The 18586-nt window shown below is 35.4% G+C and overlaps 1 protein-coding gene across 1 annotated transcript in view; it reads right to left on the bottom strand.

Annotated features, from left to right (window-relative positions):
* ANKRD62 (ankyrin repeat domain 62) overlaps nt 1-18586 on the bottom strand; it is a 63997-nt gene that overhangs the window by 2414 nt on the left and 42997 nt on the right. Inside the window, 5 exon segments of the mRNA XM_064379454.1 lie at nt 835-1773; nt 2880-3039; nt 4370-4583; nt 15758-15899; nt 16174-16207. Coding sequence (XP_064235524.1) covers nt 835-1773; nt 2880-3039; nt 4370-4583; nt 15758-15899; nt 16174-16207 — 1489 coding nt within the window.

Raw genomic sequence — 18586 nt, forward strand, 5'->3', positions numbered from 1 at the left:
TTAAGTGAAATTGACATGAATAAAAATAAAATTGGCCAGGCACGGTGGCTCATGCCTGTAATCCCAGCACTTTGGGAGGCCCAGGTGGGCGGATCACTTGAGGCCGGGAGTTCAAGACCAGCCTGACCAACATGGTGAAACCCAGTCTCTACTAAAAATACAAAAATTAGCTGGGAGTAGTGGAAGGTGCCTATAATCCCAGCTACTCGGGAGGCTGAGGCAGGAGAATCACTTGAACCTGGAAGACAGAGGTTGCAGTGAACGAAGATCGCGCCATTGCACTCCATTCCGGGCAACAAAGTGATATTATAAATAATATTATATTATTTATAAAATAATAAATAAAAAAATTATACCAACTAAGATACATTAAAAGCTATTGAAGAAAAATAATTTTAAAATAGGGATTACGCTTTTGTTCATCTGGGAAATCTGGAATTAATGGTCAAAGTAATCCAATTAATTGAATCAATTTCAAAATAACACTTTAGGTATGAATATTTCTTTATACCTGTGTTAACATAATTCTAAAATGTGGCAACATACAGACATTAAAATTATTTCAGTAGTGTAAGACTACATTATAAATATTAGTCTATATTAACATTTTGTAACTGAAATGCTTAAAATTTCCTGAGTGTCACATTGTCACATCTCTTAGCTCTAACTTTTATTTGCTGGAAACAAGTTACGTTTTTTAAGGTGATACAGCAGATCTGTTTATCATGTATATACTTTCATATTCAACTAGATTCACTGTTTAGCCATAACCAAATATTACTTTAAATTTTACTTCAGGAAGTTTGAAAAATATGTATTTTTCTTGATACTTACTTCTCCTTCTTCTTTCTCTTTTTCATACTGGCATTGCCTTTCTTTTAAAAGAGCATATTCCTCTATCAACCCCTTGTTGTTCTCTTCTAGCAGAATACAGTGCTTTCTACACTCAACTTGAAGTTTCTCTACAGTATCTTCACATTTGGCTTCGATATTAATTATTAATTTTTCCTGATTGTCAGCTTTCTTGTGAGCATCATTAAGTTGCTGTTGATACAATGCATTTTGGCTTTGTATCTGAAATAGTTCGTCCTCTACAGATTGTTGCTTTCTCACATATTTTTCCACTATATGTTGGTCATTTTGGTACATGTGTTCAATGGCCTTCAATTGACACTGTGTTTGGCTTATGACTCTTTGCATGTGTTCTATAGCCAACGTCTTTTTCTTGAGAGCCTCTCTTTCACAATGGAGCTCAGTTTCCAGGCCACTGGATTTACTCTCAGCTTTAGAAAGTTGCTGAGAAAGAATCTGAATATGAGAATTCATATTTTCTTGTAAATGACACCACTGATTTACTGTGTTCTGGAAAGCAAGCTGTAGGTCTCTTTTTGATGACTGACTTTGATCACGATCACATAGACCAGCAGTCAGTCTACAACTGTATAATTCCAATTCTGTTTCCAGTCTTTGCTTTCTTTGTTTTTCCTTCTCTAGCTCAGAATTGAGCACTGTATTCTTATCCAATGTCAGAACATTAAGCTTTTCACTATACCAGTTTATCGTTTTTGTCAATGTTTCCTCATTCAGCTTTAGAGTCTTTTCAAGGTCTTCACTCTTTTTCTTTATAATTTCAATATCCTTGAAATACGTATTTTCATTTTCCTGGTTCTGATGTTTTATTGTGTCTATTTCTAGCCTGAGTCTGGCAATTTCATCCTGCATCAAGTGATTTTTCTGCCACAGGTCTCTTTCTTTTTCATGAGTACGAGAACTCTAAATAAAACAAAGAAAACTTTCAACTAGTACCCAATAAAATGACACATTATGACTTCTTCTGAAACTAAATAAGCAATAACCCGTACATTTATACAATGAAAGAATTGTCGTCTGGATATCCAACTGGAAAAGAGAAGCTGAATCAAAACTTCAAACATTTTAGAGCATAAATTCTCAAAAGTTCAAAAATGTATTTCAAGACAATTAATTTTAAAAAAGGCTTTTACTGAATTTCAACAAACCCAAAGGCATAAATGATTAGTAACTATGAGTACATTTAGAAATTGGGTTTACACACTAACATCTAACCTATAGTTTTCCCTATAGTGTAAGAGCCTTAGCTCTGCAGATATTTGGACAGATGAAATTTTCCAAATTCCTTTTCTTTTTCCTGCAAATATTTTATAGATAATTCTACTTTTCTTACATTTTTAGAGTCAGTTTTAAGAATGACAGGTATTGATAAATGATAAATGTAGGCATTGTACTAAGCACTTTCATATGCATACATCAATTCACTCATTTAGTTATCACAATTCTGAAGGGAAAGTTTAAAAATACAAGAAGCTGCTGGATTTTCCCCAGGTCTTCTGACTCCTAGTGCTCCTCCACCAGATCATGGTTACTTCTATGAAGTAGATATGCAAATACAATAAAAACCTTTTCTTTCAAAACACCAAAAGTAAAGAAGATAACATTTATAAAGCTCTTCTTAGGACATGATGAGATTATGTACTATTATGATAACTTTTATTTCATTTTCACAATGTTTGAAACCATAATTAATGTGAAATAGAAAAAACTACATTGAACTATATCACTAGGAACAAATTACTTATCTATAAAATATCACTAAGTATATATTATGGAATATCATTGTTTTCCAAAGGTCTTTGAACTGAAATAAAATACTACTTTGATGCCAAGATTTATAATAAATAAATGTAGCTATAAGTGTCATTCATTTTTAAGATGAAATAAAATTTGTGGTTTTAGAACTAAATATATATTAAGTCAAAGGGATATTATAATATTAACAAAATAAAATTAGAAATATAAAATTTTACCAAATGTTAATGTAACTGATTTAAATTATTTCTTACAGTCTTCAATTCCATTTCCAATGATTTGAGAGTCAGTTGAAGTTGTTTTTTCACTCCAGCTTGTGTCCAATATTGCTTTTCCATTATTTCGAACTCTTCTGTACCTTTTTCATACTTCTCAGGCTTTCTTCTTTTTTCTTCTTGTTGTTGTAAGATTAATCTGTAGTTAAATATACTTATCTTAAAATCCTTTAAAAACAAAGCACTTGTATGCTGGTTTATTTTTCTAATAAAGTGCTCATGCTCTTGAATATTTTTTCTTTCTGGTTTTCATGTTAATTTCTCACTTCAATGTCTTCCAAAGGACAAAGGACATTGAAAATTATTAGGTAAAGTTGCAAGCTAAAAATTACCTTTTCTTCACACATTAATAATTACTCCTCAGTCAAGATGAATCATTTAGAATTAGCTAATTAAAAAGAAGTTATTTTTTATAAATAAGTTGATACCTTCAGCAGAAATAAATTTTCATATTCATGAAATATTGCAGGTATCCCTAAACATGATTTGCATTGTAAGATAGCACCTTCAGGTGTCTTCTTGCAACATTTATCTGCAGATGACTATCATCCAAGCCTAGGCTAAGGAATCTAAGATGTTACCCCATACTTTTTATGTTTCTTTTTTTAATAACACTTTTAACTTATCCTATTGATTATTATGTATTTTACAATGTTAAAATCCATTCTCAAACAAGACAAAATTTAATATTTAAACAGTAAAGAGTAATATGTGCTTTCAGCATAGAACCTTGAATTAATTTAATCTCTGTAGCAGAGACAGATGTTGACCAAGCTAATCAGTAATCACTTTCCATTTTACTTTTAATTCCTTGCATACTAAAAGTAAAACTAGGCCAGGCATGGTTGCTCATGCTGTAATCAGTGGATAATTTGCAGTCAGGAGTTTGAGACCAGTCTGGCCAAGGCCAGTGGATAACTTGCAGTCAGGAGTTTGAGACCAATCTGGCCAACATAGCAAAACTCTATCTCTGCTTAAAAAAAAAAAATTAGCCAGGCATGGTGATGCATGCCTGTAATCCCAACTACTTGGGAGGCTGAGGCACAAGAATCACTTGAACACAGGAGCAGAGGTTACAGTGAGCTGAGATTCCACCACTGCACTGCAACCTGGGTGACAGAGCAAAACTCTGTCTTAAAAAAATAAATAAATAAATAAAAATAAATAAAACTGAATAATTTTAAAAATAATTACTCTGGGTGGAGAAAAATATCCATGTCATACTCTGTTGAATTATAAATTAATATAAACTTTCTTAAGAAAAATTTAAGAGAAATATTTAATTATTAGAGAAATATTCACAATTAAGAGCTTGTGATATTATATCCAAGAAGTTCACATTCCACAATTTTAAGAAGTTTTTTTCTCTATTAAACCCTAGAAGGTAGTAAGTCAACTATTACAAAGGTTATCCTGCATATCTTTAGTATAAACAGTTCAAATATTTCTTTAAAACTAGAATGTTTGACCATAAATTATGGAGCTCTTGTTTCCATTCAAGTTTCTGATGCTCTAACTGTGATTTGGTTTTGTCTGTTTCAGATAGTTCCTTTTGTAGTGTACTAATCTTATTTTTCATTTTTTGAAATTTCACTGTAAGTTGTTCACAGTAATATCTTTTATGTTCTACTAATCTTTGATGTGCAGATGCTGCATTCTTGATTTTCAATAGGCTAACAAAATATGTAACCAAGGGAAAACAAAATAGAGATAAAATACATGAGTATGGTTTTAGATATAAAGGACTGTGGATATCAACATGGCAATCATTCATACACTGAATGAGTATGAATATATTGACTGCCTGCAATGTGGAAAATATTATAGAAAGAGCTTCAGATAAAACAGACAACACGTCCGACCTTGTTTAGCTTAAAGTATAGTGAAGAACAAAGACAAAGGTGACAAATATAAATTCAGATAGCTGCTTTAAGAATACATAGTTTTATAATCACGTAAGAGAATTTGACCTATAATTGCCCAAGGGAAGATTTCCCTGAGGAAGAGAAGGCTACACTGAGAAATGAAAAATGAGAAGGAAGCACTTGAGCAAAGGAGGAAGCAGAGCACTCTGGCTAGTCTGATGCATGTTCTGGAGCTCTGCTGCAATCTGCTTCCAGCCAAGAGGGAGCAACGGGTGCTGATTTTCTTTCTTACCTGAAGCCAAAAACAACCAGGAAAAATAATGAAACAATGCCTTTCAACACAGTGGACTTCAGTAATGAGGATGGTAATCACTGAAAGACAAGAAACAAATGTAGGCCTTACAAAAGTCCCAGCTTTTTGTGTGGACAGAGCTCCCAGGCCATGACAAAGGGAGAAAATCTGACACAAGATTCCCTGAGCTGTGGTGGTGACGCTAAGAGTCTGGTAAAATGAAAGCAGAGAGAAATCACAGGACAGAACATTTGAGAGGAGAAAGCAGCAGAGGAAACAAACCCTGGACATCTGCAGAGGTCCACTCTAAAGTATTTAATAGAATAATGAAACAAATCCACATGTGCTAGGAAACATCCTAAGACCAAGGCGGCAGGGAAAACAATAGAACAAGATTAGAAGAAACAGTGTCTGCTGTTCTCGAAGTGCCCAGAAGAGGGTCCATTCCCAGAAGCCAGGCCCAAAAACTCATACTTCACAGGACAAGAAATAATCAGGAAACTCTTGCCTCAGGAGTGGCAAATTACCCAAAATCTAAAAGCAAGAAAAAAAAAGAATTCTGTTTGTAAGTAAATGACTGTACCTCCAAAAAACTTGCGACAATAAGTGGAGGCATATAAGATATTTCTTTAAAAATCAAACCATACTTGCAGAAATGCCAATTGCAATGTCAGAGGTAAAAACGACAGAGGATGAAAATAAACACAGATTAAACATCGCAATCATAAATTTGACATGATGAACTATGAGAAACCTTCAAGCAACTAATATATGTCCCCAAATTGGAAGAAAGACAGAAAAGAAAACTGAAAAAAAAATGGCCCAAAACATTCTAAACATGGCAAAATCCATAATCCCACAGATCCAGGAAGGAACTGTCTGGGAAAAAAAATAAAAGGGTACCATTGTCATTTTCTTATGCCATCTATGATGTGGTATAACATCACTTGAAGGCAGACTGTGATAGGTTAAAATTATATACCATAAATCTGAAATAAGCCACTAAGAGAGCAAACAAAGAGTTATATATAATCAACCAAAAAAGAAATGTGAAATTAAACCATAGAAAATAGCTGACTAATCTAAAGGAAAGCAGAAAAAGAAGAAAAGAGGAACAAATAACAGCGAGACTAACAGCAATCGAACAGCATAATGACAAAAAAAGTAACTATATTGATAATCACAATATAAATGAAACTGGTTTATAAGCCTCAATTAAAAAGCAGACTGACAGACTCAATAAGAAAGCAATACCTAACCACATGCTGTCTATACGAAGTGCACTTTAATTGTAAAGACATAAATTGGCTACAAGAATAGGAAAAAAATACATGCTAACACTTGTCAGAAGACTACTGAGAAGAAATGGTTGTATTAATATTAAAGTTGATTTCACAGCAAAAACATTTCCAGCAATAAATAAGGTCATGTCATAATGATAAAAGTTTCATTTAATCAAGAAGACATAATAATCCAAAATGTTTATGCCCCTAATGTCATAAGAAATTCAAAATGCAGGAGGCCAAAGTGGATAGAACTACAAAAAGAAATAGCCAATTTCTAAGTAATCTGAGGTTTCAATACCTTTTACTCAAGAAGTGATAGAACAAGGAGACAGAAAATTAGGAAGAACAGAGCAGACATATCACCATGCTTTTCAAGTACCTATGGAACACTTATTAAAACAGACAATATTTTAGGCCATATAATAAATCTCATTAAAAAGATTTCAGTAGAAGAAGGCCAAATAGGAACAGCTCCGGATTGCAGTTCCCAGTGAAAACGCAGAGGGTGAGTGATTACCGCATTTCCAAATGAATTTTGAATGCCCACAGACCTGGAGATTCCTGGACCAAAAAGCACCACGAGTCTCTAGCGCAGTTGTTTCAGCTGGTGCAGTGGGTTGCTGCAAAGAAACTCAAAGAAATTCAGGTGCTATTTCAACTGGTGACTAGAACGCCTGAGACACAGAGTCACCTGTTCAACTGAAAAAAAGGGGGCTGAAACAGAGAGCCGGTTGAACTGGCTCAGCTGGTCCCATGCCCACAAAGACTAGCAATCTGAAAGCTCTGGACTCAGTGTTTCACAGCAAGCACAGCTGGACTGGGGATGGTCCAGCTCTGCGGGGGGAAGGGCGTCCGCCATTACCGAGAAAATCCTACATTACCAAGAATTAAAACCATTAAATCCACCATTACAGAGACAGTCTGCCATTACTGAGGCAGACCACCATTACCGAGGCAGTTCTAACTATACCCCTATAAAAAAACTGCAAGGAAGTTCACACAGCAGCTGGGCAGGGCCATGGCAGCTCAGCAACACCGATGCCGGCAGACTGTGACCAGGCTACCTCCTCGCTGGGCAGGGCATCTCTGAAAAAAGGCAGCAGAATGTCAGGAACTTATAAATAAAGCCCCACCTTCCTGGGACAGAGCACCTGGGAAAAAAGGTGGCTATGAGTTCTGCTGCAGCAGACTTAAATGTACCTGCCCAGCAACTCTAAACAGAACAGAGCTCACAGCTCAGCACTTGAGCTCCTATAAAGGATAGACTGTCTCCTCAAGCAGCTCCCCGATCCCTGTATAACCAAAGAGACACCTCATAAAGGAGAGCTCAGGCTGATATCTGGCGGGTATCCTTCTGGGACAAAGATAAAAGAAGAATAAACTAGCAGCAACCCTCACTGTTCTGAAGCCACTGCAGGTGGTCCCCAAGCAAGTAGGGTCTGGAGTGGACCTCCAACGTCCTATAGCAGGGGAGTCTGACTGTTAGAAGGAAAACTAAGAAACAGAAACAAACAACTTCATCAGCAACAAAAATGACATCCACTCAGAGACCTCATCTGAAAATCAACAACCACAAAGACCACAGGTAGATAAATGCACAAAGATAGGAAGAAACCAGTGCAAAAATGATGAAAATACCCCAAACAAGAATGCCACTCCTCCTCCAAGAGATCGAAACTTCTCACCATCAAGGGAACAAGTCTGGATGGAGAATGAGTCTGATGAATTGACAGAAAGAGGCTTCAGAAGGTGGGTAATAACAAACATATCTGAGCAAAAAAGTCATGTTCTAACCCAAAGCAAAGAAACTAAGAAAGTTGAAAAAAGGTTTGAAGAAATGCTAATGAGAATAAACAACTTAGAGAAGAATATAAACAACTTAATGGAGCTGAAAAACACAGCACGAGAACTTCGCGAAGCATACACAAGTTTCAATAGTCGAATCGACCAAGCAGAAGAAAGGATATCAGAGATTGAAGATCAACTCAATGAAATAAAACAAGAAGGAAAGATTAGAGAAAAAAAGAGTAAAAAGAAATGAACAAAGCCTCCAAGAAATATGGGATTATGTGAAAAGACCTAATCTACGTTTGACAGGTGTACCTGAATGTGATGGGGAGAATGAATCCAAACTGGAAAACACTCTTCAGGATATTATCCAGGAGAACTTCCCCAACCAAGCAAGGCAGGCCAACATTCAAGTCCAGGAAATACAGAGAACACCACAAAGATATTCCTCAAGAAGAGCAACCCCAAGGCACATAATCATCAGATTCACCAGGGTCGAAATGAAGGAAAAAGTGCTAAGGGCAGTCAGAGATAAAGGATGGGTTACACACAAAGGGAAGCCCATTAGACGCACAGTAGATCTCTCCATAGAAACCCTACAAGCCAGAAGAGAGTGGGGGCCAATATTCAACATCCTTAAAGAAAAGAACATTCAACTTAGAATTTCATATCAGCCAAACTAAGCTTCATAAGCAAAGGAGAAAGATAATCCTTTATGAACAAGCAATTGCTCAGAGATTTCATCAGCACCAGGCCTGCTTTACAAGAGCTCCTGAAAGAAGCACTAAACTTAGAAAGGAACAACCAGTACCAGTCACTCCAAAAACATACCAAATGGAAGGAGCATTGACACCATGAAGAAACTGCATCAACTAATGGACAAAACCAGCTAGCATCAAAATGGCAGGATCAAATTCAAACATAACAATATTAATCTTAAATGTAAATGGTTAAATGCCTGAATCAAAAGACACAGACTGGCAAATTGGACAAAAAGTCAAAACCTATCAGTGTGCTGTATCCAGGAAACCCATCTCACATACAAGGATACACATAGGCTGAAAATAAAGGGATGGAGGAAGATCTACTGAGAAAATGGAGAGCAAAAAAAAGCAGGAGATCCAATCCTAGTCTCTAATAAAATAGACTTTAAACCAGCAAAGATCAAAAGAGAAAAAGAAGGGCATTACATAATGGTAAAAGGATCAATAAAACAAGAATAGCTAACGATCCTAAATATATAAGCGCCCAATACAGGAGCACCCAGATACATAAAGCAAGTTCTTAATGACCTACAAAGACACTTAGACTCCCACACAATAATAGTAGGAGACTTAAACACTCCACTGTCAATATTAAACAGATCGACAAGACAGAAAATTAACAAGGATATCCAGGACTTGAACTCAGACCTGAACCAAGCAAACCTAATAGACATTTACAGAACTCTCCACCCCAAATTCAAAGAATATACATTCTTCTCAGCACCACATCACACATAAAACTGACCACATAATTGGAAGTAAATCACTCCTCAGCAAATGCAAAAGAATGGAAATCATAACAAATACTCTCTCAGACCACAGCACAATCAAATTAGAAGTCAGAATTCAGATACTAACTCAGAACCGCACAACTTCATGGAAACTGAACAACTGGGTCTTGAATGTTGACTGGATAAATAATGAAATGAAGGCAGAAATAAAGATGTTTTCTGAAACCAAATGAGAATGAAGACACAATGTACCAGAATCTCTGGGGCACATTTAAAGCAGTGTCTAGAGGAAACTTTGTACCAATAAATGTCCACAAGAAAAGCAAGGAAAGATATAAAATTGACACCCTATCATCAAAATTGAAAGACCTCAAGGAGCAGTATCAAAAAAACTCAAAAGCTAGCAGAAGACAAGAAATAACTAAGATCAGAGCAAAACTGAAGGACATAGAGACACAAAAAACCCTTCAAAAATATCAGTAAATCCAGAGGCTGTTTTTTTGAAAAGATCAACAAAATAGACAGACCACTAGTCAGATTAATAAAAAAGAAGAGAGAATAATCAAATAGATGCAATAAAAATGATAAAGGGGATATCACCAAAGATTAAACAGAAATACAAACCACCAACAGAGATTACTATAAACAACTCTATGCACATAAACCAGTAACCTCGAAGAAATGGATAAATTCCTGGACACTTACACTCTTCGAAGCCTAAACCAGGAAGAAGTTGAAACCCTGAATAGACCAATAACAAGGCCTGAAGTTGAGGCAGCAATTAATGGCCTACCAACCAAAAAAAGCCCAAGTACAGATGGGTTCACAGCCAAATTCTACCAGACATGAAAAGAGGAACTGGTACCACTCCTGAAGCTAATCCGAAAAATCCAAAAAGAGGGAATCCTCCCCAAATCTTTTTATGACACCAATATCTTGATACCAAAATCTGGCAGAGACTCGACAGGAAAAGAAAACTTCAGGCCACTATCCATGATGAACATAGATGCAAAAATCTTCAATAAAATACTGGCAAACTGATTGCAACAGCACATCCAAAAGCTTATACATCACTATCGAGTAGGCTTCATTCTGGGGATGCAAGCCTGATTCAACATATACAAGTCTATAAACATAATTCACCACATAAACAGAACCAAAGACAAAAACCACATGATTACTGCAATAGATTCAGAGAAGGCTTTTGACAAAATTCAACAGCCCTTTATGCTAAAAACTCTCAATAAACTAGGTATGGACGGAACGTACCTCAAAATAATAGAAGCTGTTTATGACAAACCCACAGCCAATATCATACTGAATGGGCAAAACTAGAATCATTCCCTTTGAAATCTGGCACTAGACAAGGATGCCTTCTCTCTCCACTCCTATGCAATATAGTATTGGAAGTTCTAGCCAGAGGAAACAGGCAAGAAAAAGAAAGTGTATTCAATTAGCAAAGGAGGAAATCAAACTGACTCTATTTGCAGATGATATGATTGTATATTTAGAAGACCCTATCATCTCAGCCCCAAATCTCCTGAAACTGATAAGCAACTTCAGTAAAGTCTCAGGATACAAAATCAATGTGCAAAAATCACAAGCATTCCTATACACCAATAACAGACTTAAAGAGAGTCAAATCAAGAGCAAACCACCATTCACAATTGCTACAATCTCCTTGAAGGATCTCTTCAAGGAGAACTACAAACCACAAAGCGGGAGGCATCACGCTACCTGACTTCAAACTATACTAAAAGGCTACAGTAATCAAAACAGCATGGTACTGGTATCAAAACAGAGATATAGACCAATGGAACAGAACAGAGGCCTAAGTGGCAACGCCACACATCTACAACCATCCAATCTTTCACAGACCTGAGAAAAACAAGCAATGGAGAAAGGATTCCCTGTTTAATAAATGGTATTGGGAAAACTGGGTAGCTACATGCAGAAGGCAGAAACTGGACCCCTTCCTGACACCTTATACTAAAATTAACTCCAGATGGATTAAAGACTTAAACATAAGAACTAACACCATAAAAACGCTAGAAGAAAACCTAGGCAAAATCATTCAGGACATAGGCATAGGCAAGGACGTCATGACAAACACCAAAAGCATTGGCAACAAAAGCCAAAATAGACAAATGGATCTAATTAAACTCCAGAGCTTCTGCACAGTAAAAGAAACAATCATTAGAGTGAACTGGCAACAAACAGAATGGGAAAAAATTTTTGCAATCTACCCATCTGACAAAGGACTTACATCCAAAATCTACAAAGAACTAAAACAGATTTACAAGAAAACAAACAAACCTATTCCATAATGAGCAAAGGATATGAACAGACACTGTTCAAAAGAAGACATATATGAGGCCAACAAACATGAAAAAATGCTCATCATCACTGGTCATTAGAGAAATGCAAATCAAAACTACATTGAGATACCATCTCACGCCAGTTAGAATGGCAATCATTTAAAAATCTGGAGACAGATGCTGGAGAGGATGTGGAGAAATAGGAACACTTTTACACTGTTGGTGCGAGTGTAAATTAGTTCAACCATTGTGGAAGACAGTGTGGCGATTCCTCAAGGACCTAGAAATAGAAATTCCATTTGATCCAGCAATCCCATTACTGAGTATATATCCAAACAATTATAAATCATTCTATTATAAGGACACATGCACACGAATGTTCATTGCAGCACTGTTTACAATAGTAAAGACTTGGAACCAACCCAAATGCCCATCGATGATAGACTGGACAAGGAAAATGTCCAGGACCATGGAATACTATGGAATACACCATGGAATACACCATGGAATACTGTGCGGCCATAAAAAATGATGAGTTCATGTCCTTTGATGGAACATGGATGAATCTGATTTTTTAAAAAGGAAAAACTCTCAGGAAAGTAAGAATCCAGGGACCTTCATCAGCATGATAAAGAGCATCTATGATGAACCCACAGCTAACATGCATCATGGTGAAAAACTGAATATGTTCCCCAGAAGATGAAGAACACAAGAATGTTTCCTTTCACTGCTTTTATGTTGCATTGTTCTGAAGATTCTGGCTAGTTTAGTTAGGCAAGAAAAAGAAAAGTCATCCCAGTTGAAAAAATAAATAAATCTGTCTTTATACACAACCATGATCACACAATAGGTTTGAGTAAATTCTAACCTATGGGCCAGCTTCTTGTCTTTGTCAATGATCACAGCTATGTTCATTAATGTACAGGTTGTCTATGGCTGCTCTTATTCTACAATAGCAGAGTCAAACAGCTAAAACAGAGACCCGTTTTTCCACAAGTCTTTAATAAGAAACTACTTTAAGAAAAAGTTTGACAGCCTTTGGTCTATATAGAAAATCTGATCAAATCTTCCAAGAATGTACCAGAACTACTAAGTGAGTTCAGTAAGATTGGACTATGTAAAATCAACATAGAAAAACCAATTGTATTTCTATATATTAGTGAAAAACAATCAGAGTAAAAATTTTTAAATATCATTTATGACTATATCAAAATGTGAAATACAGAAACATCTGATAAAACACAAGAAGACCTATATACTAAAAACTACAAAATATTACTGAGAAAATTAACTATGACCTATATAAATGCAGACATACACTTCTTCAGGAGTAGAAGGATTCATTATTGTTAAGATGTTCATTCTCCATAAATTAATCTATAAATACAACACAATCCCAACCTAATGTCCAACAAGCCAGTAGGCTTTTTTTAAGTTGACAAGTCAATTCTAAAGTTCGTGTGGAAATGCAAAGGTTCTAGTACAGCCAAAACAGAACAAATAACAAAATTGGAAAACTGATTTTGAGAATTATTATAAATCAATAGTAATCAAAACAATGTGCCACTGGTACAGGATGAACATCCCTTATTGAAAATGCTTGGGACCAGAAGTATTGCAGATTTTGGATTTTGGAATATTTGCAAATATATAAAATGATACCTCTAGGAGATAGGACCCAGGTCTAAACATAAAATACGCTTATTTTTCATACACACCTTATACACAAAGCCTGAAAGTAATTTTATTTTATTTTAATTTTTGAGATAGTCTTGCTCTGTCACCCAAGCTGGAGTGCAGTGGTGAGATCACAGCTCATTGCAACTTTCACTTCCCAAGTTCAAGCGATTTCTTGCCTCAGCTACCTGAGTAGCTGGGATCATAGGTGTGCATCAACACGCCTAACTAATTTTTGTATTTTTAGTAGAGATGCAGTTTTGCCACGTTGGCCAGAATGATCTCAAACTCCTGACACAAAGTAATCCTCCCGCCTCGGCCTCCCAAAGTTCTGGGATTATATGCATGAGCCACCGTGCCTAGCCTCTGAAGGTAATTTTAAATATTTTATAATTTTTTGCATGAAACAAAGTTTGTGTACATGAGCTCAGATATGGGACTTTCCACTTGTGAGATCAGGTTGACAATAAAAACACTGGATTTTACAGCATTTCAGATTTGGGATTTTTGAATTAGGGATGCTCAACCTATATAAAGAAAGTCAAATACAGACAGTTTCGAACTTAAGGTGGTTTAATTTAGTAACTTTACAATGGGTTTAATGAAGTACCACTTAGCTTTTGGCTGAAATCAGAAGTAACCCTACCATAATTTGAGGAGCATCTGTAAATTAATAGAATTCAATAGAGTCCACAGGCAAATAGATGACATACAGGCAACCAGTTTATTTCTGACAAAGGCAGGACGGCAATGTAGTAGAGAAAGGATAGCCATTTCCATACATGGTGCTCAAACAACTGGCTGTTCATATCCAAAAAGTTAACTTGAATCCATATACCTCATTCTATATATAAAAATGAACTCAAAATGAAGCATACATTTAAATGTAAGACCTAGAACTATAAAACTTCTAGAATGAAGCATAGAATAAAATTTTTGTAAAAATTTTGAGAAAATTACTTGTGCTAGGCAAACATTTCTTAGATATGACATAAAATGCAAACTCTGTAACTAAAAAGAGTTCATCAAAAGTAAAAACTTCTGCTCTTTAGAAAAGACGCCATTGAGAAAATGAAGTCAAGCCACAAACTGGAAAAAATGTTCTTGTAAAGTAATAGTGTCCAGAACTCTTAAAATTCAACAAGCAAGAAAACATCCACCTAATATTGTAAATGGAAAAAGATATGAAAACACAGTTCACCAAAGAGGATGTACAGATGGCAAATAAAATATGGAAAGATGTTCAACATGTTTAGTCATTAGGATCATGCACAAAATCCACACCCATGAGAATGCTACAAATAAATACTGCAATACTTAGTGTGACAACACAGCAACTGAAACTGTCCTATTCTGTTGATGGCAATGGAAAATGGTACACGTTTTGGAAAACAATTTAGCAGTTTTTCTAAAAAGGGAACATAAAGCAGCACAGGACACTTTCACGGGTGATGGATAAGATAACTATGTTCATTATGGTGACAGTTTCACAGGTGTATACACCTATCAAAAAACTTATTAAGTTGTACATCTCACATATGTGCACTTTAACATATACCAACTATACCCCACTAAAGCTAAGGATTGTATGAGCAAACACCTGGGACACTGGCTGTGACATGGAGAGAAAAAAGGACAATAAATGATGCAGTATAAAGCTAAATAAAGCTAGAGTGCTGACATGTCTACCTTATAGCAATGACAAGTGGCAGTTGGGTGTTAAGCAAGCAGGTAACATGATCAGATGTAAACTTTTAAAATGTATATAATTATGGTTGCAGAATAGAACATGGTTTTGGAAGGTGGAACAGTAGGGAAAAGAGTTGAAAAAGAGTTATCACATTATTCAACATATGACATAATGACCTGCCCCTGGGTAAAGGCACAGGAGAGAAGTAGAGTCAGGAAAAAGATTGGGAGTGTCATTCACACTGAGAAAAGTACAGTGGAACGATCACAGCTCTTTGGTTAAGAGTATACAAGACAGAGCAGTTCTCATTCCATATTCACAAAAAGCATGTTTCTGAGATGAACATCCCTATAACACATCAGTGATCTATGGTACAGTGTCAAGCAATGTGTGCAAACATTACTGTAGGCTAGGGAAAAAGCCTTATATTTATGCATTGGTCCTACCTTTACACTCCATTCTATGTTGTTCAATGAGTAACATAAAATTCTTATCATCAGAGTAAGGCAACTCATCATCCTCTGAGGTTGTTTCAGATGACTGAATTATGTCATCGAGGTCATCCTTGAAATATAGATGTCTTTTAACCTATAAAATAAATAACACTGTTTCAAAATGTCCCCCAAATATTTATAGCATATATTAAATGTACACCAGTGGGAATTATTCATCTTTTTTTAAGAGCAAAACCAAAGTACTTCTTAAAATAGTTAATAGACTGTGGTTAAAAGGGTACCTTTATGAATGGTTACTGCTGCTTTTTCAAAGCCAGTATCTTTACTACAAAAGATTGTCTGTTTTTTTAAGTGACCTTTAATAAGGGATTTTCAACAACATTCTTGACAATTTACTTTTACAATACCTTGTTCTTTTTATTAGATGTTTTCTTTGCAAGCCTAAAAGAAAAAATTACAATCAGGCAAATAGTAAATATGTAAAATACAAAGACTATAACTATTTTCTATATAAAAGCTCTATATTTATGATTTCTCTCTCCTATTCATAAAGTTTACGGGTAATATTTCACAGGTGATGTAAAATACAATCATTTTCTACAAGGGGATAAAGTAAATGGAAAGGGTAGCATTAGTTTTCTGACAGCCAAAGAAAAAGAAAAAACATATTACTTGCATTATTTGATAGAAAAAAAAAATATATATATATACACACACACACACACACACACACACACACACACACTAGGTTTTTCTCTTGTTGCCCCTATTTACTTATTTATTTATTTATTATTTATTTTTTGAGAGAGTCTTGCTCTGTTGCCTGGGCAGAGTGCAATGGCATGATCTCGGTTCACTGCAACTTCTACTTCTAGGGTCCTAGTGTTTCTCCTACCTCAGCCTCCTGAGTAGCTGGGATTACAAGTGCCTGCCACCACACCTACTTATTTTTCATTTTTTATTTTTTTGTATTTTTAGTAGAGATGGGGTTTCACCATGTTGGCCAGGCTGGTCTTGAACTCCTGAACTGAGGTGATCCACCTGCTTTGGCCTCCCAAAGTGTTAGAATTATAGGTGTGAGCCACCGCACCTGACCTTATTGTCGTTTTCTATACAAACAAGATTTAATTGGTACTAAGACTTATTTGATAAATATTGCTTATGTAACAGAAACACTTTTTAAAATTATGACATTAGTGAGCTTTTCAGGACATACGGTGCAGACACTATGTACTATTCTAAACACTGTACAAGTGTTTAAGTCACTTGAATCCTCCCAACAATTCTGTGAGGTAGATAACATACTAGGCATCTTATAAAGTAAGAAAGTAGGCATGGAAAGGCCATATAACTTGCCCAATCTCATAAAACTTGTTAGTAGCAGATTAAGCATTCAAACCCATGAACTCTGGCTCCAAAATATGTGTTTCAGGATACTCTATAATACACTATAAAAGTAATATTTATTTTCAAGTGTTTACAAGTAATATAATAGCAGATGAATTCATATTATCTTTCTATTTCTTTCTATGATTACAAATAATAATCCCTGAATCTTGAAATTTTTTAAAAATTAGATTTTATACCTATGCAGCTTTGGAAACCTGCTTTTAATAAACTGAAAATTTGGTTTCTCTAAAGAAATTCACAAAAAAAAATCATTCATCCATTCAACTATTTATTCATGCATTCAACCGAAACTTGCTCAGTGTACAAGACATGTCAACGACACTGTTGGTCCACAGAAACATTTAATTTTTACATTTGAACTATACAGTCCAAAAGTAACAGTCTGCAATTATTTTTTCAGTAGTTTGCTTTTCTATTATTAATTAGAAAGCTTCCCTTTCCCAGCATCTGAACAACCATAAAGGAAACATACCTGTTATTTTAGACTACCTTAGCACAGCGATTTGTGATGCTACTTTCAAAGGTACTGTGATACATAAATCATCAAGGCAAATTTAAATTCTATCCAATATGACCTAGTGTTTGTATGTTTATTATTATAGAATTTCTAAAAATAAATGCATGTGAGTTTAAGTCATGATTTTCATGTACCATTACATTAAAATATTCCATTCCTGAACCAATTCTGAAAAAAGACCACTTCTGATAAAACTAAACATGAATAGAAATTGTATGAATAATTGATTTACTATAGATATTTAAAAGATAACTTTCCAATCCTCAGACATGCAAACAAAACCAAATTCAAAAAACACATTTCTTCTCTACCAGCTCATTCTGAACAGCAAACAAGAATACTCTAACAGCTTCCATTTTAAAACTGAAAAAGAAACAAGAGTCACTTGAATCTCGCATTCTTCTTCTTTACTTGTTACCCATTTCTCTACTCCCTTTTGCAGTCAAAGTTCTCTCAAGATTTGTCTGTGCTTAGCCACTACAGTAAGGGTTCCATGGCAACCAGTTGAAACACATCGTTTTAATCAGTCTTCCAGCAGCATTGACACAGTTGAGTATTCTCTAGATTAGTCTGTCTACACTATTTTCTTTCTGGAGAAAGTAATCACTGCTAATATTCCTTTACAAGGAGGTAAGAAAATTAGAGATTTTATTCTCCTTCATCCTTAACCATTTCACTAAAACTGATATCATTATTTTTCTGGAAGACTACCAGAAAAAATTATATATGAACATGAGAAAGACATTATGGAAGAGGCAAAAGACAAGAGGAGCTCACCAGGCCAAAACAAAAACAAAAACAGTAGGAGAAATCCATTTTATAGAGAGAACAGAATGTGAGCACAGGGATTAGGCACATGGCATCCAGTTGTTTCCTGGGAAGTTGAAAGGTAA

Source organism: Aotus nancymaae, unplaced genomic scaffold (genome assembly GCF_030222135.1).
Source record: "Aotus nancymaae isolate 86718 unplaced genomic scaffold, 86718_ANA_hifiasm-v0.15.2.pri h1tg000020l, whole genome shotgun sequence".
Taxonomy (NCBI): Eukaryota; Metazoa; Chordata; class Mammalia; order Primates; family Aotidae; genus Aotus; species Aotus nancymaae.